Here is a 24067-nt window from a genome sequence, read left to right on the forward strand (position 1 = left end):
TTCCTCCACCCCGAGTTCCCGGGAAGCCCTCAGCAGACTGTGCTGTGCTTGTCAGTCCCTGGCAATTCTGAGCATGGTCACCACTGGCCAGGGAGCCCCTGGAGGGCAGGATGGTGTCTGGTTTGGTCCTGACACCATCGCCTGCCCTCAGGCAACACGTGGGACTGACAGGTGGCTGGACGGGTGGGACTGATAGTGGCTGGACGGGTGGGCATTCTTGAGCAACGTCAGCCCACTGCCAGCCCACTCCGAGTAGGGAGCTGTTGCTCTCCTGGAGGGCCCTGTGTGAGCACTGCACCCCCACACAGGGCCATGGCTGTCCCCACTCACCATGCCGCTCGGCGGCTCCCCCCTCATAAACAGCAGAGACGACCACCTTCCCGATCGGGGAGTCCACACCGCCTTCCAGGGCCAGGTCCAAGGATCCCTCCTGGTGAGAGGAAAACAGGCTTTAGGGAGCCAAGCAGACAGCAGCCTGTGGGCACCTGGGCACCAAGGAGCCTCCTGACAGAGCCACGGCCAGAGCAGGAGGCACCATGGGGCTATCAGCGGTGCCACTGGGAGAAAATGAGGCCTGGACACTAAGCGGGGGCTGGGTGGGCAGCCTTGTCCCAGGAGGGGGCATCTCGGGAGACGGGGGAGGACAGTGGGGACCTGAGGGGCCCCTGGAGTCACCTCAAGAATAGGAGAAGCAGGAACCAAGGCGCAGGGGGGCAGGGGCAGGGAACGAGGGTGGCCCACCCCCCACCTCCTGCTCCACGTGCCCAGGTACCTTCTTAATGCGCAGGAGCCGGACATCCTTCCCTGTGATCTGTTCCGGGGTGAACTAGACAGAAAAGACAGTGGGAGCTTTGAGCTGGCCTGAAGGGTGGCAGTGGGAGCAGGGGTGGAGAGGACAAGCCAGTCAGCTGGGGGACACTGGACCCAGCAGAATACACAGCCCAGGGGACCGTTCCCTGCCCAACCCCCACTGGTCTTCAGCTGGGATCCCAGGCCCCACGGGGGACAATGGACGAACGCGCATGCACACCATACAGTTGGCACTGGAGTGCCATCCGGAAGGAGCCTCGCCAGGAGAGAGCAGCTGGGGTGTCCTCAGGGCTCCTCATGCGCCCCGGCCTCGTCCCAGACCCCAGAGCCCAGACGCACCAGTAGCAAATACTCTGACCCACTTCCCAGAAGAGGAGAGTTAACTCTTACCATGGAGTAGGGGTCAAAGCCTTCCTCATATTTCCGGAAGTCCTGGAAGCAAAGCGGGGGTGTTCAGGGGGATAGAGCAGAGGCCCTCGAGGCTCAGAGCAGAGGAGGAAGAGGGTGAATGCTCAGAATCCAACGGAGGAGGGGCCGGCGTGGCCTGGGTGGGATGCAGGGAGGAGGCTGGCAGCCCCGCAGCCAGAGCACCCTTGCTCGGGCACAAGCAGGAAGCTGCAGGAAGCATTCGGAGCCCCGTTACAGCGAGGTGGGCATCTGGGGCCTCAGGGGCACCACCGCCAGCTAGATGGCCTGGACAGGCAGTGTCTGCCCCGCCGAGAGTCTCATCCCCAGCCTCAGGTCCTCAAGGGCACAACTCCTCTCCTCCAAGTTCCTGTTCGAGGTGGCGCCCGGGGCACAGGGGATGAAGCCCAGCGCTTCTCCACCCCGTGCTCTGGCCCCACAGAAGGGCCCGTGCTGCTCTTCCTGGGGAAACCAGCCCCGGGATAGCCGAGGGAGAGGCAAGAGTCACTAAGCAAGAAGGTGGGTGATGATGAGGCTCTATGGTGGCCTAGTCGCAATGCTTACCTAGAAGGTTCTGGGGAGCCCAGGTTGGCCCTTTAGTAAGCGGAGGAAGAGGAGGGGAACACACAGCTCAGGGGACCTGGCTTGATGGGGGCTGCTGTGAGGACAATGGCCCCAAGATTTAGGAACAAGACAGTGAGGTGAAGGGGGGTAGAGCCTGAACACACGGTCTTGCTCAGGAGTCACGCACAGTGAGCGGGAGCCAGGGGCTGGGATGCCAAGCGCCAGATCAGCAAAGCCGTGGCTAGTCCCCACGGGGCAGGGGTGGAAGCGAAGGAGAGCCCTGTGGCAGGTGCCCACCAGGCCTCCCCAGACTGAGTGGAGCCACCCTCAGCACACAGGTCCCCAGACCACACCAAGTGTCCCCTGGGGCCTGTGGTCAGTGTGGTGGGGAGAACACAGACCCCGCCTATGCCCAGCAGGCAGCAACCAAGCTCTGGGAACAAGATGAGGGCCAAATATCAGCAGGGAGATCCCTGAGCATCCGCCTGCCATCCCTCCTCACTGGCCTTCATCTCCCAGGCTCAACCCCAGAGAGGCCACGGGCCTGGCTCAGTTCTGAGGCCACATCCAGGTGGGAGCGGGCGCAGCAGACAGAAGGAGGGACGTGGCAGATCCACGGGGAGAGGGGTGTCAGGCAGTGGTGCTCTTTCACCGAGGGGCCCTGCCTACCCCTGGCTGTTTCTTCTGGAAGGCTGGGCAGTGCTGGCTATGGGCCTTCGCCCTCTGTGACCCTGTGACAGCCTGTTCTCAGGGATGGGCCAGGTGGCAGGTACTTGAGTCTTGTAAGAATTTAAATGGGAGATTCACAAACCATTACAGCTGGTCGGCCCCTAAAGAGGGAGCCCAACCCCTCATTCAACAAACAAAGAAACTGAGGCCCAGAGAGGGGACATTCATGCCCATAGAGGTGATAGTCATGCCCAGGGTCACTCAGTGGGCAGGGGAGCAGGGGTCCGACTCCAAGCCTGCAGCCTAGGCTGTTTGTGTCCTAAACGACCAGGTCCTCAAATGCCTGTTGAGCAATGGCCGTGCTTTGAGAGGCAGGACGGCGTGGCATTTACCAGCACAGACTGCAGAGCACAACCTCCTGGATTCAAGTCCAGGGACTGACACTAGCTGTGCCATCGAGGGCCTGTTTTTACCTCTCTCTGCTTCAGTTTCTCATCTGTACAATGGGGATAATACCAGCACTTAGCTCCAAGGGTTGTTGTAACGATTAAATTTACAAATCCCCACATCCCCACCAACCCCCGAGCAGCCCCTTTTGCAGACACCTACGTCTCACTGCACAGCGACACCTCCCTTTTGCTCCTGCCTGTGGTCAAGTCAGCCTGCAGTCTGATGATGCCTACCAGTAAGGAGGGGAGGGAGGGGAGCAGGGCTGGCTGCAAGATCTCTTTTGTCTTGGGGTCTCTTTCATCATGATGAAACAGCCAGCCGATGCTGGCTCAGGGGGCAAGGAGGATAGTGGCTGCCTGCCTGATACCACTCAGAGGCCAGCAAGGACGTCCACGTCCCTATGCACAGGAGCACCCTGGGCAGACGGAGGCCCTGAGCCACCTCTTCCTCCCTAATGCTGGTTCAGTGTCAGGAAGGGTTTGGTGAAGCTTTGATCTAGCTGCAGGGGACAAGACAGAGGAAGGTGCAGGGAGACATCTAAGGCAGCCCCTGCCCTCTCTCCTAGGGCTGGAGCAAGGGCCCACCTTGGCCTCTGGGACCCTCTGAGGGTTCCCTCTGCCCTGCTCCTCTTTGGCCAAACAGCAGCAAAAAGGGCAAGCAGCCAGGGGTCCCGCTGCTTTCTCAGCTTGAGCATGGGGTCTGACAAGCCCTGGGTCCCCTCTGATATGAAATCCTCCCAACCCCTGCCACGAGCAACGGGGGACACGGTTCTGGCCTGAGGCTCCCTGGCAGACGGTGCGTGGGGCCGCCGTGGATCCGGCACTTCCAGAGAGAAAGAAGTCAGGCACAGAGTGGGAGAGACGGGGGTGGGGTGGGGAGGACCCCAAACACATGGCGGGTATCATTTTACTTGTCTGAATGCTGTCTGATAAACCACCATCCTCTTCAACATCTCCTGTGGCTGCCAGAAAAAAACAAAAAAAGTAGTTCCACACTGGACGTTACCAGTAGGTCTCGTCTGCCCCCTGGTGCCAGCCTGGGGTGCCTTGCCAAGGTCTCTCTGCAAGCAGACACAGTCTGACTTCTGTTCGGGCCATGGGCGCCCACAGCTGCAGCAGGTACCCATCTGTAGCCAAGCAGACACCACCCCTTGTCACTAGCCAGAGAACACGACATGGCTGTGTCCGCTGGCCGTCCCAGGAGCATAACCTCTGCTCTTTGGGGAGCCGACAGCTAAAGCTCAAAATAATTACCTGAGCTGTCCTGCCCTGGCCTGACAGTTGTATAAGGTTTCCTTGAAAGGGAAATAAAAATTCTGGCATGACTGTCTCCCCACTGTGGGTGGGAGGCCAGTCAGTGGCCGGCACCTCTGAGGGGTGCATAGGAGTCCCAGCTCCCTCAGCCATCAGTTACTGGGGGTGGACAGACCCTCCCCGCTGCCCAGGACCACACCTCAGACTACCCGTCCTACTGGGGAGCGAGCAGGGACATGGGGAAAGGGAGTGGGTGGGCTCTGGCCAGTTCCCCATCTGAGGGGTCCCATGCCAGGCCACGACCCCATCTGAGGGTGTTCCACACCAGGTCACAATAGGCCTCAGGACACAGGCCAGGGCAGCTACAATCAATGCAGGTTTTTGCAAGATGGCACCATGGGTCAGAGCATGGGCTTTGGAGTCTGAAAGATGTGAGTAAGGAGCGAGTGCAAGCTCTGCCTTGGGCAACCGACTTAAACTCTCTAAGCCTCAGAGGAACCATCTCACTGGATTGTAGTGAGGATTAAAAGAGACCCTGCAGAGCCCGGCACATGGCAGACTCTCAATAAATCTTATCTGTTATTATTATTGCTTTTAGAAGGACAGACTGTGGTCAAGTGGGGAACAGGAATTCCTGGTCACACCAGCACCCTCTCACACCCATGTGGACGCATCTCTCGGCCAATGAGAAGGTTACAATATGGCACCTGGCCTGAGTTTGTGCCACACCTCACCCTCCCTGCAGAGGCAGCAGAACCCAGGGGAGACAGCCCTGGTCTGCTCCCCTAGAGATGCCTAGGAGGGGGCCCAAGGGGCTTACCAGGACCTCAGATTTCACAGCTGGCCTGTAGATGAAGTTGGGCTCCTGGTGGACCATGATGGGTTTGGAGATGGTGGACACGCCAGGGCCTCGAGGAGGCTGTGGGCTTGGGCAAAATGTCTACAGGGGTTAGTTTAAGAGACCCATGTGAGGTCTTGTGTGGCCAAGGCCAGCTTTAGTGCTTCTACACATGCAAACCCATGCCCATGCACATGCTAAGCCAGTCTGGTCCATTCGCCATGCTGGAGGTCCTGGGGGTGTGGTCTTCAGCAGAGAGGAGAGAAGCCCATTGGCCACGGTGTGGTCGGAGGCCACAGAAACTACTGGTGGCTCTACAGAACCAGACACTTGAGCCAGAGCCTCATTGAGGGTGCCAGCAGCCAGTGTCACTCAGAGGACACACTTTCAAGGCTCTCTGTCACACTTTCAAGGCCATGGGTGCCATCTGGTGTCCCCTCCCTTCGAGGGCTGTCTCTTCTGCCACAGCTCCAGTCCCTGGACTGCAGCCAGCAGGAAGCATCTGCTGTGCCTGGTGGGTGGGCACAGTCTCTGGAGGTCAGAGGGTGAACAACCTGCCTGCTTTGCTCTAACCCACCTGATTGTCTTGGGCGATACTTATCTGACAGGGTCACAACCCTGCCCCCAACCCTTCCACGGGTCCCCGCTGCTGAGCTCGATGGCTGGACCCTCAAAGCCCTCCACGAGCTTCACCTTCCTTCCCACTGCCTCACTTTAGCCTCCAAAATGCTGGGCTTTCTTCCTTGAGGCCTTTGCACATGCTCTTTCCTCCTTCTGCCTACCCGCCCAGGTCTTAGCTCGGGCACCACTCCTTCTGGAAGCCTCTCTTGAGCTTTTCCTCCACCCCCACTCCTCACAGCACCTGTGTTTCCCGTCTCCACCTGGTTGTATGGTAGTTGCCGGCTTACTCGTCTCTTCCCCACCAAACTGTCTTGGCACGGACTGCAGCTGTCTACCTAGTGGGGGTCCCCAGCAACCGGCACAGTGTCTGGCATATAGTAGGTGCTCAATAAACATGTGTTGAATGAATAAATGAATGACTCAAGAGTATGGGCACTTGGGACGCTGCCTGGCAGTAGATCTGGCCCTGAAAACCTCCCTCTGGCAGGTGCTAGTGTAGCAGGTGCATGTGTTAAGCCGACACTGGTGTTTGTTGCCATGGCCTGGGGCCTGCTGATGGCTGGTATGGTCACCCACACTTCCTGCTGCAGCACTGACGACAGCTGGCCAGGGGCATGCAGGGAGGAAGAGACTGGGCAGGGTAGGCGGTGCAAGGGCGAGGGGCGAGTGCTCACACGGACCGATGAAGCTGATCAAACAGCAGCCTCCTGGCCTTCAAGTCAGGACAACCCCGGCTTTGATGTTGCTTGAGACATTTATGGTCCGGGTCTTCAGAGACTCCCTGGGGAGCTTTTAACCATCCCTGTGCTCTGATCAGGAACTAACAGTGGGAACATTGTAATGCCTTGAAGAATCAGAGAAAGTTGGACCAAAGATTCTCAGCTCTATTTCAAAGTTTCGCTGCAATTACCTCCAATCCCACGTTTACAGCTTCACCCAAATTTTCTTGTACTCTGGACTCTCAATGACCATAGTTAATGTCCACTGAATACCCGCTACGTGCCTGCCACTCTTCTCAGTATTAACTTAGCATGCGTTCATGTACTGAATCATTTGGTTCTCGTAACAGGTGGCTGCCATTAGCTTTCCCCTTTTATGGATGAGGAGGTCCAGGCTCAGACAGACGCAGTAACACATGCCCAAAGTCACCCAGCCGGTAAGTAGCAGACCCAGGACTCAAACCCGGGCAGCCTGACTCCTGCTGCTCCTCCTCGCCATCTTCATGCTCCCGGCACCCGCCATGCCCTTCCCCCCATGCTCCACGTGCTGCCATCCCTCAAGGCTCCGCTCATAAGCCTTCTCCTCCATAGAGGCGCCTTCAGCCTTTTATTAGAATGAATCCCACGTGGCCTATGCCTATTTTATAGCAAAATCCTGCCCGGGAAGCTGCGCACCCTTCAGATGGCAAGTCCCGGAAAGCACAGCTGTGCCAGTCTCCTCTGTGTCCTTTCCAGCCCTGCTCCCCTCTCCCCCTCGCAAGGACAGGCACAGCACAGTCACTGAGTGTGGAACCAAATTTGTTGAGGAAAAGCTACTGGTCACTTGGGTGGAGGACACCTACGGAGAAGGATGTGGCCCTCCGTGCCAGGCTAACTCAGCGCCTGCACAGCAGCTCTTGGCTGGGCTGTGACATCCCCGGAACACACTTCTTCCCGCCAGAGCTGCAGGGCTCAGGGCCCTCTCCAGGGGTCCAGAGGGGCTCTCTCTGAGGGTCTCCTGCCGGAAGCTGCAGCCGTATCAGCAGCTGGTGCTTTTCTTCACTCCCACCTTCCTTCTCCCAAGCTCTCCTGAGTGCCGGAGATGCTTACCCTGCTCTTCATGCAGCAACTCAAATCCACGCAGGCAAGGGGAACAAAAACCCCTGGCCAGGTGCTACAGACTGTCCCCTCCCCAGCAACCCCTGCTCCCCTCAGCCGACATGAGCTGCTTTTGCACTGGCCCATGTCTGGCCTCGTGGCTCCAGGAGCGGAGGAATGTCTTGTATTTTCCTGCATGGGATCAAAGCTCCGTGTCTTCCTCAGGGACTGCCTCTTTCAAAATAATCTTTGGATTAAGAATAATGAATAAGAAATATGTCTTTCCGAGAAAGATCACTGTTCAGTCTCCAGACAGCCAAGAATAACATCCCTAGTCTTTTAAGAGTAAATTTAGAGATTTCTAGGAACTCTCTCATCTTCATTTTTTTCTAAGGCTGGAAGTTGGCCAGAAATTTCTGGATATTGAACTTCAAGCCAGTGCAGTTGGCCAAGGCCAGAGAAAATGGCACTGGAATGTCCTAACACTGCGTTTACAGAGCCTAATATCTTGTCCCTGTTCCCTCTGTCTCCCACTTCCCACCGTTTTCTCCTGTTAAACCAGGGAGTCATTTCTCATATTCAAGACTTTCTGGGAAAATACCAAGAAATGACTGGATATGACCCAGAACTCTGACTGTTCACTATCGTAGCCTTGCAAGTACTATGCTGAAAGTTCCAGCACACACTAGCCAGGAGGCGCTAAGAGAGAGCAACGAGTATTGAACGGATACACTGTGGCTCATCCCGAGGATCACAGACAATTCACCATGCAGTGTAGCACTTCAAGATCAGCAGAAACCTCACACATGCAGGATGTCCACACATGCAGGTCGGGGGGCCATTCCTGGAAGATGGGGTGAGATGATGTTTCCTCCTGTCTCCACTCTCAGGAGCAGCGGAGGACATGAAACAGCAGCTCTCCCCACCTTCCCTGTGTCTACGCCATAGCATGCGGAACAGGGGTGGTACCTTTGGAGTGGCCGGGAAGCTCCTTTCAGGGACAGGGGAGCTGGTGGGCTTCCCGCTGTGGTCCTTTGCCTCCCAGTCCTCCATGGGATTGCCTGTGTCCCCAGTGCGGAAGGGGTGGTTGCCCAGTGCTTCTTCTAGCGCCGAGGGCAGTGGGTGGGTGGGAGTGAGGTCTTGGGTGGGGATGGATGGCGGGGGAGGGATGGGGATGGGTGGTGGGGTGCGCTGCACCCAGGGCGAGGACGAGGTGCTCACGTGGCCAGATGAGGGCAGGACAGGGGGTGCAGGGACCTTGGGGGGTGGGTTGCAGGATGGAGGGTGGGGCATCACAGGCAAGGCAGAGGGAGCCTTGGGGGGATAGTAGAACATGTCCAGGGGGATGTCATCCAGGTCAGTGGTGTGCAGGTGCAGCCCGCCCGCGAAGCGTCTCAAGGGTGGGACCAGGGGAGACACAGAAGGCGGGGGAGGCGGCGGCACCGTGGTCATCTAGGGGGTTGCAAGGAAGCTCTGTAATCGTCCACACTGATTAGTGCTCCACTTCACAATGCATCGACTACAATGTTCTTCTCATCTGTCTCTTGCTTTTGGAGACCCACCACCCTCACACCAGAACCATGCGGGTGCCACTTCTCTGCCACTTGGGTACCCCCCCAGCTGAGTCCATACCAGATGGCTGGGAGGGAGTGCCCAAATGCAGGAGGGTCCCAAGTTATGCCATCCGTGGGTGGTAAGTAAGCTGCTCATATAGTTTATCCTCTGGGAACACACTTGAGGCGCACCCAGCCAACACGCCAGGACAACAGGCCTCACTGTTGTTAGGGACCATCTGAGACAAGCCCAGGGGCTTAGTGATCACTCTGGAGATAAAGCTCGGAAATACAGACTCATCCTCCCTCCCGGAGAGAGGAAGGGGGAGTGGGTTCGTAGGGGTGGGCCCTGAACAGGGGCACAGGCACTGGTGTGGCCAGTGACGCTGTCCCCAGGGTGGGTCACTCTGAAGGCAGCAGGAGGGTCTACATGGAAAGAAGGGCTCTGTTACCTCTGAAATCTCAGTATCAGCAGAGGAAATCTGCTCCAGTCGCGTCTGACAGAGCCTTTCCACCCAGTACTGAATCTTTTCCGATTCCTCAAGGTCTTCCCGCTCCGTCTCAGACACCTGAGACCCGGCACCGGCGCAGAAGGGAGAGGACAAAGGGCACACGTGACTAGCACGTGGGCGGCAGTAGCACAGAAGCACTTCTTCAAAAACCCCGGGGTGCTGTTAGGTGTGTCAACTACTCAGAAAGAGACCGGCTTGTTCCACTGGCCCTCGAGGAGGTGGAAACAGGGACAGGAGGGTCGGGGCGGCAGTTTGACTTAACAGCACTTGCAGGCAGAATCAGAAGAGGGGCTTTGTGTTGTGTGGGATTTTCTGGACCCCGGTGCCCAGGAGCCCTAAGGCTCTGATGATTTTCCAAGAATGGTCCTTTCGTAGCCTCTCAGGCCACTCCAAGAATTTAACTACTCTTTTATTCCCCCTCCAGGCTGCCTCGTCCTCAGAAGCACAAGTTCAATTTGATTTTTAATTTCGTAGCTAATTTGTTCCTAAGGCTAGATCTAATGCACTTCATATTTTCCAGGACTTCTCTGGGCTTATAATCTAATCAGATTGGCATTCTGATTCATGGAAGCATTAAGGAAAAGCAGAAACGATGATATCTCCTATAGCTAGGGAGTTAAGGTCACCTGTCTCACCTAGGATAGGATTTACTTGTGCTCTAAGATAGCTCTTGACATGTCTTGAGGGGGACAGACTAGATACATTCCCAGGTTGAGGAGGTCTACGCTCAAACAAACCCTATGTTGATGGCAGCAGCCTTAGACTCAGCCCTATTAATTGGGGGATAGCCCAGCCCCCGTACAAAGGGGTTAGCCTCAGACCCGTAGTCTCAGAGCCAAGCTAGCTTGGGGAGACCTGGTCTTAGACTCATAACCTGAATATGGGGGCCAGACTGATTCAGATCTGTAGACAGGTGAGTGGAAGGCTAACTTCAGAGCTATAAACTAGGCGGAGGGGTTAGCCTCAGACTCATACCTGAGCAGGGTAACCAGCCTCACAGCCACATCTAAGGTAGAGAGGCCTAGCTTTAGACTCATACTCTGGTGGGGTGGGGAGAAAGGGACAGACACAAACTTCTAGCCAGGTGTATCAAGGGCTAACCTGAGACCTACAATCTGGGCAGAGAGGTTAGCTTCAGACCCGTACCCTGAGCAAGGAAGCTAATCTCAATCCCAAACATGCATCTAAATCAGGAGCTAATCTCAGATGACCCTGGGGAGGTGGCACGATCTCACTCTCCAAACTGGGGAGGGAGGAAAGGCTCATCCCACCTTTGGACTCCATTTGGGAAGAACAACTCCAGCTGGTCCCCTCGGAGCTTGGTGGGAAAAACCAAATGGTGTCCCAGGGATGCTCGCCTGGCCCGCAAGCAGGACGTACCTCCTGGGCCAGCCGGTTGATCTTCAGTTGCTTTTCCTTCTCCAGCATTTCCTCTTTCTCTTTGTAAAGCTTTTGCTCAAACTCCAGTTCCTTCTTATTCTTTCTCAACTCTTGGAGGCTGTCATACTTGGCTTTCTTCTTATCTTTTCCTTTCTGATTAGATGTGGCATTGTTTATATGACAAGATTTACAAGGAGGTGTTAACACTAGCACGGCACAGCAAACAGGGCATGCAGTTCTCAGGCAGCACTCGGCAACCTACCCACAGTGAGCCCCTGCCCCAGCTCTGCCCTGCCACACTGGACATCAGACCTCAGGTTTAGGATAGACAGGCCACTGCCATCCACTGCAGAGTTGGAGATATACTCCTGCTGTCAGCCAGAACTGGCTTACTAGTTCACTGGCTGTGTGACCTTGGCTGAGTTCCTCAACCTCTCTGGGCCTGATTCCCCTCATCTCCAAAATGGTGGAAATACCTGCCCTATAAGCTTGTTATCCAGTGCCAATGGAATACCATCTATGAAAGAGCTTTGTAAACTTCAAAGTGCTTTATGAATAAAAGGCATTGTATTTATTTCCCAATATCTGCGCACATGGCTTCTACATCGTCTCATGTTCAGATATCAGATATGCATCCTGGAAGATTCCAGAGAAAACTGAGAGAGCTGGTGAGCCTCCTCTGCAGATTCTCTGTCCTGAGCTAGAGGAGGTGGGGGTAGACTCAGACCTAGGGTCTCAGAGCCAGGGACATCAGATTTTGCCCCTATGCTTAAGCTCCAGACTAATTTATTCTGGAGAGTTGAAACCAACAGTTCCCTCTGAGCTGGGACCCTCAGCTAAGAACTAGCTGGAAACTGCAGGATGGCCCAACTGCTTTACACTGGCCAATAGGGTTTGAGGATCTGGGGAGGGAGATGAAGGACACATAGATTCCTTATTTTCCCTGTTGGAATTGAACCCACAGAGCCCATTTTCCTGGCTGCTCCTCTCATGGGGTTGCAGGGAAGCCAGGGCTAAGGAAGGAAGAGAATGGACATCTATGGACTTCCTATGTGCCAAGGGACTTAAACTCATGACCTCCTACATAGGTATTAGAGGTTAAGACCCTTGCCTGATGCCAGACAGCTAGGAAGTGACAGTACCAGGATTTGGACCTGAGTCTTCCAGGTGCCACGGTCTTTCTACTGTGCCCTGATGAGCTGGGGGCAAGGAGGACACGCAGGAGGGAGTGTCAGCCTCTATCACACACGGCATGGAGGACGGAGCTAGCACTCAGGAGAGGGGGTGGCAGACAGAGGCAACACTCTGGGCAATTTCTGGGCAAGGAGGAAACTCTTTGCTCATTGAGCTCACCCCCACCCCGCAACAACCTTCCTGAAGCCTGCTCTTGAATTTCCTGAATCATCTCAGCATCTGAGGCCAGGAATGAGGAACTGAGTTCCCCAGCAATGGGCACACAATATTTATCCACAGCTGGAGGAGCTTGGTGGTCCTTATGGACCTCTGACAGACTCATCCTATCCCCCTCCTAACGACAACCCCACCTCTGTGTACCCCTAATGTGCTTTGGAGATGGTCACCTCTGGGATCTGCCCCCAGAGCAGTCTATGAGCCTTTTGAGAACATGATTCTCATTGCTGCAGGGTCCTGCTTGGTCCCTTGCCTATTGTTCATGAGACTCTTAGCTCACTTGATAGATGAGTCCCTGCCATCCTGGTATAGATCAGACAGCAATTCCCCAAGAGGAGCCGGAAACATTCTGCCTAACGGTAGCATGCTAGAATAGGGGCATGGCCTCCCCCAGGGGCCACCATGATAAGAATGGCTGGTTTGTCGTTTTAAAAAAATGATCAGTGCTAAGCTTTTAGAGCTAGGGCTCCATGCTGGGGCAGGCTGACAGTAGACAGTTTCTGTCTCATCCCCAGGAAAGTTGCATCTGGTTACAGACACAGAAGGGCACTTTGCCATATAGTGTTGTCCACTGATACCATACTACCCTCCACACAGGCTACTGAGTTGTATGGGAATCTGCCTGCCCTGCCGGATGGTGGGCTCCTGCAAGCAGGGCTGGTCTGCATTACTGACTAAAGCTGTGCTGGGGAAAGGGCTTAGTCAGGCCATGAATTTTTCAGGCCCCAGCACAGACTTTGTGGGGCCACAGGCCTGGGGGCTTTGAGCCCCAGAGGGATCTACTGCCAAGGTTGGAAGAGGAGACATTGAATCTTTATTTTTATCTTTTTTTTTTTTTTTTTTTTGAGACAGAATCTCGCTCTGTCGCCCCAGCTAGAGTACAGTGGCTCATCATAGGTCACAGCAACTTCAAACTCATGGGCTCAAGGGATCCTCCTGCCTCAGCCTCCTGAGTAGCTGGGACTACAGGCGAGTCATTATCTTTTTAAACAAGGGGAATTTGTGCATTGATGATCAAGGCCGTGGAAACCCACTTGTATTACCTGGGGACTTGGTGTTCCAGCTGCTGGGAGACAAAGCATCTCACATGGCTCTAGAAAAAATGATGATGGATTTTCAGAGCTGGTATGAGGGGCATGATTTTGTTGTTCTTTTAGCTGTCAGTTAAATGCATGGCAAATAGTCCTTTTGGTCCAGACTGAGAGGAGAGGCAGATGGGGTGGTTGTACTCTTGTTTCTGCCTAGAAGCAATTTCCTCTCTTTTGGTAATGAAAATGACAACCAAAATGCCAGCTGTTTCTGGAAGGACTGAACTCAGGAATAGGGGAAAAGCAGCCCTACCTCTTTGCCAACAGCAATTTTCAAGTGCTGTGATTATGCTGGCGGGGGTGGGTGTGTGAAGGAGATACTAGTTCTTTTACATTTATGTGGTTATTAGTGCCTGGAAAAGATTTGACCTCTATGTCTCCTTTTATTATTATTTGTGTGTGCTTTCTTCTCTGAGTTCTAGTAGAGGCAACATAGAGGCAAGGATTAGAAATCTAACCCAACGAGACATCCTAAGCCATAGAGTCAGCCTGTAAAATGAAAAAGATGGTCTTATGAGACCAGGTCCTTTCTGAAACCATGACAGTGTGGGAGAGAGTCCCCTGAGGAGCTCTGTTCTGGGTTTATTCACTGCTGCACAAACCATGATCTCTGTTCCTAGGTAAAGACATTTACTTCTGTCAGGAAAAATATTGCTGTCTGTTATTTTAACAGGAACATGCTGGAGGAAGGGGGTGGACTTTCCCAGCACATCTGACATTCTTCCCAGTTTATAGGGAGGGAGAAGTTACATATCATCAAGATTGCCCAGCTGCCAGCGCAGTGGTTTCTGGGAGACAGACATCTTGCCAGAAAGAGCCAAGAGATAACATCTAAATTAGCACACTCAGATTTATGCCAATGCCTGATTTCCAAACACCAAGTCATCTTGAATGTCCAATTACAGATATTAACAGCAGTGTTTTCATAATCAAATGTCAATGTGATTTAGAAAGACAGAGGGTTTTACGAGGCCTGGAAATACTGTAATAAGATTTAGAGAGAAAATCAAAGGCCATGGAACTGGAAAAATGCATTACCCTGGGTGCATGTACAGATATTTCTAGGAGAGGGTTATGGCTGGCATGGCTCTCTGTCCCAACCCCGGGCAGCACATCCCCGGCCTGGGCAGCCAGTCTGTATCTGGCACAGTTGGTTTCATAACCGGCACTATGAACACCCACCCTGACATTTCACTCTAATCGATGCTTCCAGTCTTGGCCTCTAGTTCTACTTGACAAAGGAACAAAGCAGAAGCTTCCAGCTCCTTCCCTGTACCCATCAGGGCTGGTGCTGACGCATGCATTGCCTGGTGCTACTTGGGCAGGGTTCACGCCATGTGTATCCTCCCCCCACAATGCCTCTGCAATGGCACCTGCTGTTTGATGTTAGCCTGACCCAGAGGTGCAGCTGGGGTTAGCTCTCCAAGTGAACAGGGCAGGCCACACCATTCAGAGTTGAAAGGAAAAGAAACGTTTGGAAAAACCCAAAAGCCACAGCAAACTCAGCAGCAAACCCGCACAGCACCCAGTCATGTCCTACCTTCCGGATGGTTGGGAATTTGCCATCATAACGATAAAACCACCCAAAGGCTATAAGAACACAGAGAACAGAGGATGACACACGGTTCAGCTGGGCCAGAGACCCACGGTCAGCAGCTGGGAGCTGGGCTCCCGAGGAACACGTGGCTTTGTGAGACAAAGAACAGCGTTGGCAGATCCAACAACAAAACTGCACCGTCTGTCCGACTCGCCACTCACCTGGCCTCCTCTGGGGTGCAAAGCAGGCCCAAGACCACCTGACCAAAGCCCCGGTTCCCAGGCCCTCGGTCCCTCTCAAATGGCTCTCCCCAGGACACTGGCTTTAGAAGTCAGCGCCAGAAAATCAGAGAAAACCCCTTGTGGAAGGATGAGCTTTTCCAAATCACAGCCACATTCTCCAAACACAAAGCCCCGTTGAAAGAGAACGAGGCCTCTCCTAACCGACGCCTGGTCCCTCCATCCAAGAAATGGCTCCAGACAAAAGACAGCCTGGGTCTCTGCCTGGAACTGTTGTCAGACAGAACAAAACTGTCTTGTCTCATAGTGCAGGCCAAGTCCTCTGCTTTCAACGTTGAAAGAGCTCTGGGAAGAACAGCGCCAGCAACCGTGGGCAGGAGATGTGCCCCAGAAAAGCATGTCCCAATCCAGGCCAGATAACCAGGGCACTGGCCCCCTTCCTTCCCCAGGCAACCACTTGACAGAGAAATACCCCAGACCTGAAGCTCCCTGGGGCCAGGGACGATGGCTTAAATAATTGCCCACCCTTGACCAGCCTGACTGCTGGAACAGGATGTTGAGAGCCTTCTGCTGGACCAGGCATTACCTCCTTAGTTGCTGGACCTGGGAGTAGCCCAGGGAGTCCTGGGGGAGAGGCTGGAGCAGCAGAGGGAGGACTATGGCTTGGGCAGTGTCTAAATAACTGAACTGGCGGTTCAGTGGTACTGGTATGCACCAGCTGATTTACCAGCCTAGTCCTGGCTCCTGTCCTCAAGGTTTTGTACACAGTGCTCAGGCCAAACCGGGGTTTGGAAGAGCTCTGCAGGCTCCAGTGGTCCCCGCCACGTGCCGGCCCCGCAGAGCTGGGTGTCTGCATTGCAGGAGGAGGCAGGCAGAGCAAGCAGAGCAGCAAGGCCAGAGAGCGAAGCGGGGGCGCGAACCTGCTCTCCCTGCTCCTCCGGGCCTCCATCCAGGTCATCTGTGGGCTCGAGCGTGGGCTCCACTCCCTGATCATCTACCCAGGGGAAAGAGGAGGAAGCAGTGAGCGAAGAGGGACTTAGGAGACTGAGAGGCCATAGGTGCTTCCCAGGAACTTGGGGACCTGTGAGCAGCTTCCTCCAGGGGAGCTGTGAAGTCAAAGGCAGGGGCAGGGCTCAGGAGCCAGAGCAAAGGTTTCTTGCTCTGGGCTAGTGCACGCAGTGTGTCCAACCTTGGTAGCTTTAGTTTCTCTATCTGCACAGCAGGGGCCTCTGATGTGATGGCAGCATGAGAACCATTTTGCAGGGCATTGGGTTGCAGGTTGGGAGGTTTGGGGAAGAGGACGGGAATATCTGTACATGTTTGAGAGCAAGGGCGTGCAATGGGACAACAGATCCTCCGGCCCTTGCCTTGGAGCTCTGGTCCCCACAGGATGTCTGAGCAGTGTGGGCAGCACAGGGAGGCTGGGGGTCCTGAGGAAGTCAGGAGATCCCCCAAATGGGGCCCACGTGGTTAGGAAGACATGCATTTTGACATCATGTGGAGAGCAGAGCAAACAGTTCATTCCACTGGTTTCCAACCTGGACTCTGGCATCCCTGGGGCCCTGGAAGTTAGTGTACCAGTCTGCTTGTGGGCTGCTCTTTAATACCTCAAAAGCTTAAAAACTTGCCCATCAGCGTATGGAAAGACTATATGTTAAGTTCCTTTGCTCTAGGCTCAAATTCCATATACTCAACAGTGGAACATTCATGCTCCCTTGCTAACAAGAAGGACTACTTAATAAAACAATGGGAGCACAAATGATTTCTTAATAGTTTGGTAGGAAATAAAACCTCAGCTTCCAAATCATGGGGTCTACTACGGTGGGGGCTGGAGAGGTAACAGATGGGGCCCTGGATGGGGAGAGAAGGTTGGATATCTCTCGTTTAAACCTCTTCATCTCTCAAGAACCCTTCCAGCTCTGGGCTCCTTAATAAAGACCTCACCTCCACCACCACCACCTATTGCCCAAGCTAAGGAAATGTCTTTTAGGGGCCTCTGTGGCAGTGTCCTGGCCTTCGGCTTGGGGTTCTGCTGCAGCAGACATGGGGAGGTGGGAAGAAGCAACTGTAGGAGCCTCCTGGGGCGGGGAGTCAGTCCCGCACACATGATTAGGATGAGTGACTTTTCCAGGTAAGAGATACTCTGCACTCTTGCAGGGGCCACCTCCTTGCAGGCACAGAGCCCGAGTTAGGTATAACCTGGGGCTAACCGGGTCCTGGAGTTGAAGGGTGCTCGGGGAAGAGCTGGCTGGGGCCCAGGCCTACTGGCCCAACACAGCCGAGAACACTCCAGCCTCAGGGAACAGGGTGAGGCAGGAATTGACCTGGCTCAGGGAGTTCACCGCACTTCCTGACTTCGATCCGAATGAGAATTAAATTGCCGGAGCGTATGGAGATGGATGGAGGAGCGCTCGCCCCAGCTCAGCCAGCAGACAGGGCCATCAATCCATGCTCTGTGGCGCTGCCTTACAATACTTTCATCTTGAGCAAAGGCAAAATTCTTGCTCTTTCTATTCAAGAAGCTTGATCTGGTTAAAAAGCACTAAATAAATAGCTAGCTAGTGAAAGGGTTTTTATTTTTTATAGTTCCTTAGAGGGTGTGTTTGCTGTGAAACCAAGACCCAGTTTCTAGCAAGGTACTAAATAGACTAGGATTACTTTCACAAGAAGCAATTAAAATCGATTTGTCTCCTTCTGAAGCTCCTATTTCACTAATAAGAGCAAATTAGCTGCCTGCCTAAAACACGGATTATTCACCCGGAATTCAGCTCTGGCCACATCCTTAACTAATACCGAATGTCATGGGGGAGGCTGCTGAGAGTGCGCTTTGTCCTTCCAAGAGGACGGAGAGATGACTGTGCCTGGCTGCCAGGAGGGAATGAGCTGGGAGCTATTTGCTCCAGGGAGGGGTGAAATGGAACCATCTAGATGCCCCGCACCTCTTCCTTGGTCTAAGTGGCCTGTATTGGCAAGTTGACATCCCTTTAGGGCTCGAGTATGATCAAATGTTGGGGACAGAGCAATCCAGACCCCATCACTGCATCCCCATGGCCACCACACAGCAGAGAAGGGGATTGGTTCTTGAGTCCAGATTCACCCCTTGACCCCATTCTGGAGGTTCTCAGGTCAGCGAGCACAATCGGCTGGAGTAGAACCTGTCCGATGTCACTTTAAGTCAAAACAGCTGTAAAGTGGGGGGCGAAGCCCCGACCAGGACTCCTGGACTTGTGGTTGCTCCTGGAGCCCACCACCAGCCCCCCGAAGAAAGACTGAGACTGAGCCCCTTGTCCCCTGGCAGTGCGGGCTGCCTCTTGAAGAGACATCTGGAAGTTGGGGTTGCGGAGGTGGACAGGGAGCAGCTGGGGGCCTGCACTGACGCTGGAGGTGCGGACGCAGGACAGATGGAGATGGGAGATGGCAACGGCAGCGGGAGCTGAGGCCCCAGGGTGGCACAGCCACCAGGCCATAGCTGGGAGTCTGGGAGGGGTCTCCCAGTCCTGTCCCTGCCTCCACCCTGGCAGCGGCGTGATGTGGTCCACACACAGGGAGGTAGGTGCTGGGGGCACTCTGGGTGAGTTCCTCCCACAGCTGCCTGCCAACCTGGGACCACCAGAGCCCTTCCGACGTGAGCTCCTTCCTCTCTTTCTCGCTGCCGGCTTCACCCAGCCCCAGTTCAGAACGAAGCAGGAAGAGGACACGGCCCCCCCAAAGCTAAGATAGTCATCCCATGAGCTAGTTTCACCTTTGCCACAGCCCTCATTGCCTCTTTAGCCTGCCTGAGTCTGGGGGGACCTGGGAGCTGCGTGTGCAGAGCAGGGTCCTGACAAGGAGGGCAGGCAGGCCCCTCCCACCCCACGCCCTGGCAGATGCCCCCTGACATGTAGCTGCCCCTCCAAGAAGGAAGCGCAGCCCAGAGCGCCATGGGCTCTTCACCTGGGCAGGTGGTGGTGAGCAGGACACCAGACCATCTGTCTGCCCCCGTGGCCCCTGCCCGGCCCACGATACCTACACTTTGGCTTGCGAAGGGGTACTGGGTGCACCTCCGTGGTGATGGTTTGAGGCAAGAGCAGCTGATCCTTTGAGCCCCAGTCTTCTTCCCACTGTTTCTTAAATTTCTCTTCCTCCTCTGCAATCCTGAAATGAGAACGCCCATGCCTGTGGTTGGAGTCAGAACCTTCCCAGGCCCACCTCCTGCCTCTCAGAGAACCCAAACCGGCACGCGGAGAAGCCTCATGGTTCTAGCTGTGGTGGCCAAAACAAAGTTCCTGGAGTTTATATTCTAAATTGAGTGTGAACACCTGCTTGGATTATATAAGACTATGTTTTAGTAAGTTACTCTAATATCACGGGCTTTATACTAGGATTATGGACTGACTATGAAGGATCCACCAGGGGAGGAGAGGGCCAGGTAAACTGGTTCTGGAGGTGGCCTCTGGCTCTCACACTCCCATGAGCACACTCACGTCCATGCACAGACACACGTGTGCAGAGATACGTGGAGCCCAGGTACTCACTGTTCCATCTCCTTCCGGTATCTCTCATTTTCCTCTGCTGCCTTCTGGGCGATTTCCTTTCTCCTTCTGAAACACAAATGCACACTGGCATGTTTGAGTCTATGCAAGAGAAGTTAACTCTTGTGGCTAATTCCTGATTTGCGAAAATCTTTAAATATTTTTTCCTGGGCTCCCTTCCAGGCATCCTTGGAATGTTTTGGGGTTGAGGAAGTTATCCGACAGAGTCTGGGTCTTGTGCTCTCGTGTGGTTTTGTCCGGCACGGCTGAGCAGAGATTCTGTGTTTTGGGAGCTGGAAGGGAGGTCCACCTCCAAACAGATAATGTGACTGACAAGAGGCAGGGCCTAGACTGAGTGACGCCCTCCCGGAGGAGCACCCCAGACCCCAGGAGCAAAGCAGGGGCTGCCAACCAGGTGTGATTCTCCAGGCTAGTTCTGTGATATGGGAGATGGGGAGAGCCTCTCCTCCTTCCTTTTCCAAATACATGTTAAGTGCCTGGAATGCATGTGGATTTGGATTTTGACAGTAGTTTTCTACTTATGAATTTTCCTCTTCATTTATTCTCTCAGGCCCCCATTCCTCCTCCTGTCCTCCCTCCCTAGGGGTGAGGTGGGCCTTATCACCACAGGTGGGTGGCCCCGTGGGGACTGCAGGCCCTTTAGCCAGATGCCTGGGTGTGAGTCCCAGCTTGGCCCTGTGTGACTTTGGACACAAAATGGCTTAACCTCTCTGAGTCTCAGTCTCCAAAACTGTCAAATGGGGTTAATACCATCTACCTCCCAGGGCTAATGTGGGAAGTAAATTAAGAAACATAAACAAGGCCCTAATACAACACCAGCAACTTGGTAGATACTTGACAAATGTCAGTTGCTGCTAAGATCCTCATTTTTTTACTTCCTTTTTTTTTTTTTTTTTTTTTGAGACAGAGTCTCACTCTGTTGCCCTGAGTAGAGTGCCGTGGCGTCAGCCTCGTTCACAGCAACCTCAAACTCCTGGGCTCAAGCGATCCTCCTGCCTCAGCCTCCCGAGCAGCTGGGACTACAGGCGCGCCCCACCACGCCCGGCTAGATCCTCATTTTTTTATATCCTTAGAGTCTTGGAGTCAGGGGGCTCTTCTCAGCACAGAGGGCAGTGCCGGTGGTCTGAGGCAGAGGACGGATGTGCTGACCTACCACTGCACCCCTTGGGTCTGAGCACAGGCCGCAGGGGAAGAGGATGAAGTGGGCCCCGGACACCGTGGACGGGGGGGCAGGGTGGGGCGGGGCAGGGGCGGCCGCACTCACTGCCGCTCCATCTCCTGCTGCTCCTGGAGGATCTTGTTGGACTCCATGGCCAGCCGCTTCTGCATCAGGAGCTCTTGCCGCTGCAGCTCCCGCTGCCGCGCCTCCGCCAGTCGCTCCCGGTCTGTCATGAACAGCTCCCGGCCCTCATGGGGAGAAAAGAGGCCCTTGCTCAGCCCCCTGAGGAACCTGGGCGTCCACTGTCACAGCCTTGGGGGCCGAGATGCAGGATGTCTTCCCGGCACTGTTAGGTACTGTGGCTTCTGCGATCTCTGACCCAAACTTCTCCTTGCTGGACACAGTTCTCTCCCTCTGCTCTGTTAGAGCTTCAGGGAAGGAGACCCCTTGGCCCTTCCTGGGAGTGTGGGGCAGAGTTTAGGGGTCAGAGGGGCTGGGGCTGGAGGTCAGGGGTCACGGGCCCTGCCAGCTCATTCTGGACTTACAGCTCCTGCTACGACGGAGATGGTCAGGCTGCGGCTACTCTTCAGCACGTTCACAGCCTGTGGGGACAGGGGGACAGTCAGCTGAGGCCTGGCAGACCGCAGGAGTCCAGGCAGAGAGCGCCGAAGGGCTCAGGCACTGTGGCAGTCAGGGTGGGAAGTGGGGTGGGGAGATGATAAGGGCTGGAGGTGAAGACCCCCCGTATCTCACCTCCTTGTGGTCCATGTTGGAGAAGTCGATGCCGTTGACTTCGACAATCTGATCCCCTGTCTGGTGGGGAAATGGAGAAGAATTAGTGTGTTTGCACTACCCGTGTACTCACTCATCTGCAGAAGGGCTGCCCCAAAGGCCAGGGTCAGACACTGGGTCTTCAAGTGGCTGCACCTCCACTCTTCCCGGTGAGCAGCGCAGTTGCAAAGCTCTGATGGCGCCCTGGGAGGGCCTCGAGCTCACCCTGGCACCCTTCTACCCCTTAATTAGCTTTTTAAAAATTTTGTTATTTTTAATTATTATGGGTAGCTAATAATTTTATATATTTATAGGGTACATGTGATGTTTTGACAGAGGCATACGATGTGAATTAATCAAATCAGAGTACTTGAGGTAGCCATCACCTCAGGCATTTATCGTTCTTTACGTTAGGAACATTCCAATTCCACTCTTTTAGTTATTTTACAGTATACCCTAACCCATAACTGTCTTATCAGTGACCAAATATTACATCATTAGAGGTTCATTTCTCTGGCTAAATTGATGACATTTGCTTTGAAAATTTCAATTTGTAGACACAGGAGCCTTTGGGCTTCTCATCTAGCAGAGGCTGTGTTGAATCATCACAATAATAGGTAGCTAACATTCATTGATCACTGTGCCTGGCACAGTGCTAACATATGTATTAATTAATTTAATCCACACAACAACCCTAGAAGGAAGGCGCTATTATCTCCATTTTGCAGGCGGGGAAACTAAAACAGAGAGACATGAAGTAACTTGTCCAAAGAAGAGGTTAAGAGTTCCTGCTCTGGCATCGAACTACCTAGGTTTGAATCTCAGCCCTAGCATACTGGGTACATGATCTTGGAAAAAGCACATACTTTCTCTGGGTCTCAGTTTCCTCATTTGTAAAATGGTGATAAAGATGGAACCTAATCCTCAGAGTTCTTGTGAAGTGTAAAGGGCACAGAACAACATCCAACGTAAGTAAACACTCGCTGAATGTCAACTCTTTGATTACTACTTCAACATTCCCGAGCTCAGGACCAATGACTTTTAGAGATGGAGAAGATTGCAGAGGGTCGCATGTCCCGCCTCTGTGAAGCCTTCCTGCAGCTTCCTCACCCAGTGACCACCCAGACAGGGCGGCCCAGTATGACCCCGCGCACTGGGGCCGCCCCAGGGTCACTCACCTCCAGCCCCACCTCGGCAGACAGGGAGCCAGGCTTCACGTGGCTGATGAAGATGCCGGGTTTCTGGATGGGGCCGCTGGAGATGCTGCGGGAGATGGGAAATGCGTGAGGCCTTGTCCTGCTCCTCGTCCCCTGCAGCACTGACTCATTCTCAATGTCCTGCCCGCTCCACCAGGGAGTCCAGTGCTCAGGATGTAGGTCACCCACGAGCTCAGGACCCCAGGCCCTCCACTGTCTACCTCTTCAGGCTCTGTCTCCCGTCCAGCCTGGTTTCCACTGCGACCCTGGGCAACAGCCACAGAAGACTTGTAATTTCCCCTACCCAGCCCCTCACCCAATACGCTGCATATGCTGTTTCTTCTTTCTTTCTAGCACTTTCCTGTTCATTTGTTGAGTCTCAAATGCTATCTGCTCCATAAGGTTTTTGCAAGACCCCTTATTTTATCCCAAGACTAAGCCATTTTCTCCATTCTCAGAGTCCTGTGACATCTACAGCAAGGTCGGCACTTGCACTGTTAGTCTCCCCTCCTAGATCTACGGCAGACACCACATCCGTCACAGCAGTCTTTCCCAGCCCGCCTGGAGATACAGCCTTGGCCTCTACTAATTGATTAGAGCAGACAGGAAACATATTTGCCATCCCTGATCCAGAATGTAGCTCCTGTAGAGTCCTTGTCACTCTTTAACTATTTATACGGTTGGCTTCTGTATTAGGCTGTCACCTCCTAGAGAGACTTTTTATCAGTTATGCTTGGCACAAAAGCACTGAATACATGTGAATGAAAGGAAATAAGAATAACAAATAATAATAGCTTAAATAATATTTACCAACTGCTTACTACCTACCGGGCCCTAAGCTTGGTACTTCACTTTCTCCATGACTACCCTGTGATGTGGGAATTACCATCCCCAGTTTACAGAGGGAGAACCTGAGGCTCAGAGTGGGTAAGTAACTGGTCTAAGGTTCTAGAGCTGCTAAGCGGGAAAGCAGGGCTGGAACCGAGATCTGAGTGACCACAGCACCTGTGTGTTTAATAAGAATGCCCTGTGTGGCCCAATGCCTGTTTGGAATTCCCTGGATGCTACTTAAAGAAGCCCACAAGGTAGTAAGTGATAAGGGAACTGTGACAGAGATGACCAGGCAAACAGGTTCCTTTTGCAGTGACTCGACAGCCCACCAAAGGAACATTGTTCTGCCTCTGGGCCTAAATTTCCTCATCTGTAAAATGGGCCCTGTTAGAGCTTCCCCTGTGGCCTGCAAGTCTGTTGTGAAGCTCAGAGACAAACTCAGGCACCAAGAAG

At 54.0% G+C, this 24067-nt stretch overlaps 1 protein-coding gene across 4 annotated transcripts in view; it reads right to left on the reverse strand.

Annotated features, from left to right (window-relative positions):
* The window catches only part of USH1C (USH1 protein network component harmonin), a 47342-nt gene that overhangs the window by 6691 nt on the left and 16584 nt on the right, over positions 1 to 24067 (reverse strand). The window contains exons 9-19 of one of the 4 annotated variants that reach the window (XM_045557618.1): positions 22766 to 22850; positions 21570 to 21629; positions 21362 to 21418; positions 20922 to 21064; positions 19640 to 19705; positions 19135 to 19259; positions 16046 to 16119; positions 3809 to 3859; positions 1201 to 1242; positions 773 to 826; positions 331 to 430 (exon numbers count right to left, since the gene is read on the reverse strand). In XM_045557618.1, coding sequence (XP_045413574.1) covers positions 331 to 430; positions 773 to 826; positions 1201 to 1242; positions 3809 to 3859; positions 16046 to 16119; positions 19135 to 19259; positions 19640 to 19705; positions 20922 to 21064; positions 21362 to 21418; positions 21570 to 21629; positions 22766 to 22850 — 857 coding nt within the window. Of the gene's footprint in view, positions 1 to 330; positions 431 to 772; positions 827 to 1200; positions 1243 to 3808; positions 3860 to 10466; positions 11005 to 16045; positions 16120 to 19134; positions 19260 to 19639; positions 19706 to 20921; positions 21065 to 21361; positions 21419 to 21569; positions 21630 to 22765; positions 22851 to 24067 lie in introns of those variants that run through there. The other 3 variants (XM_045557621.1, XM_045557622.1, XM_045557619.1) reach the window with 3 other exon arrangements.

This window comes from Lemur catta, chromosome 7 (assembly GCF_020740605.2).
Source record: "Lemur catta isolate mLemCat1 chromosome 7, mLemCat1.pri, whole genome shotgun sequence".
Classification (NCBI taxonomy): domain Eukaryota; kingdom Metazoa; phylum Chordata; class Mammalia; order Primates; family Lemuridae; genus Lemur; species Lemur catta.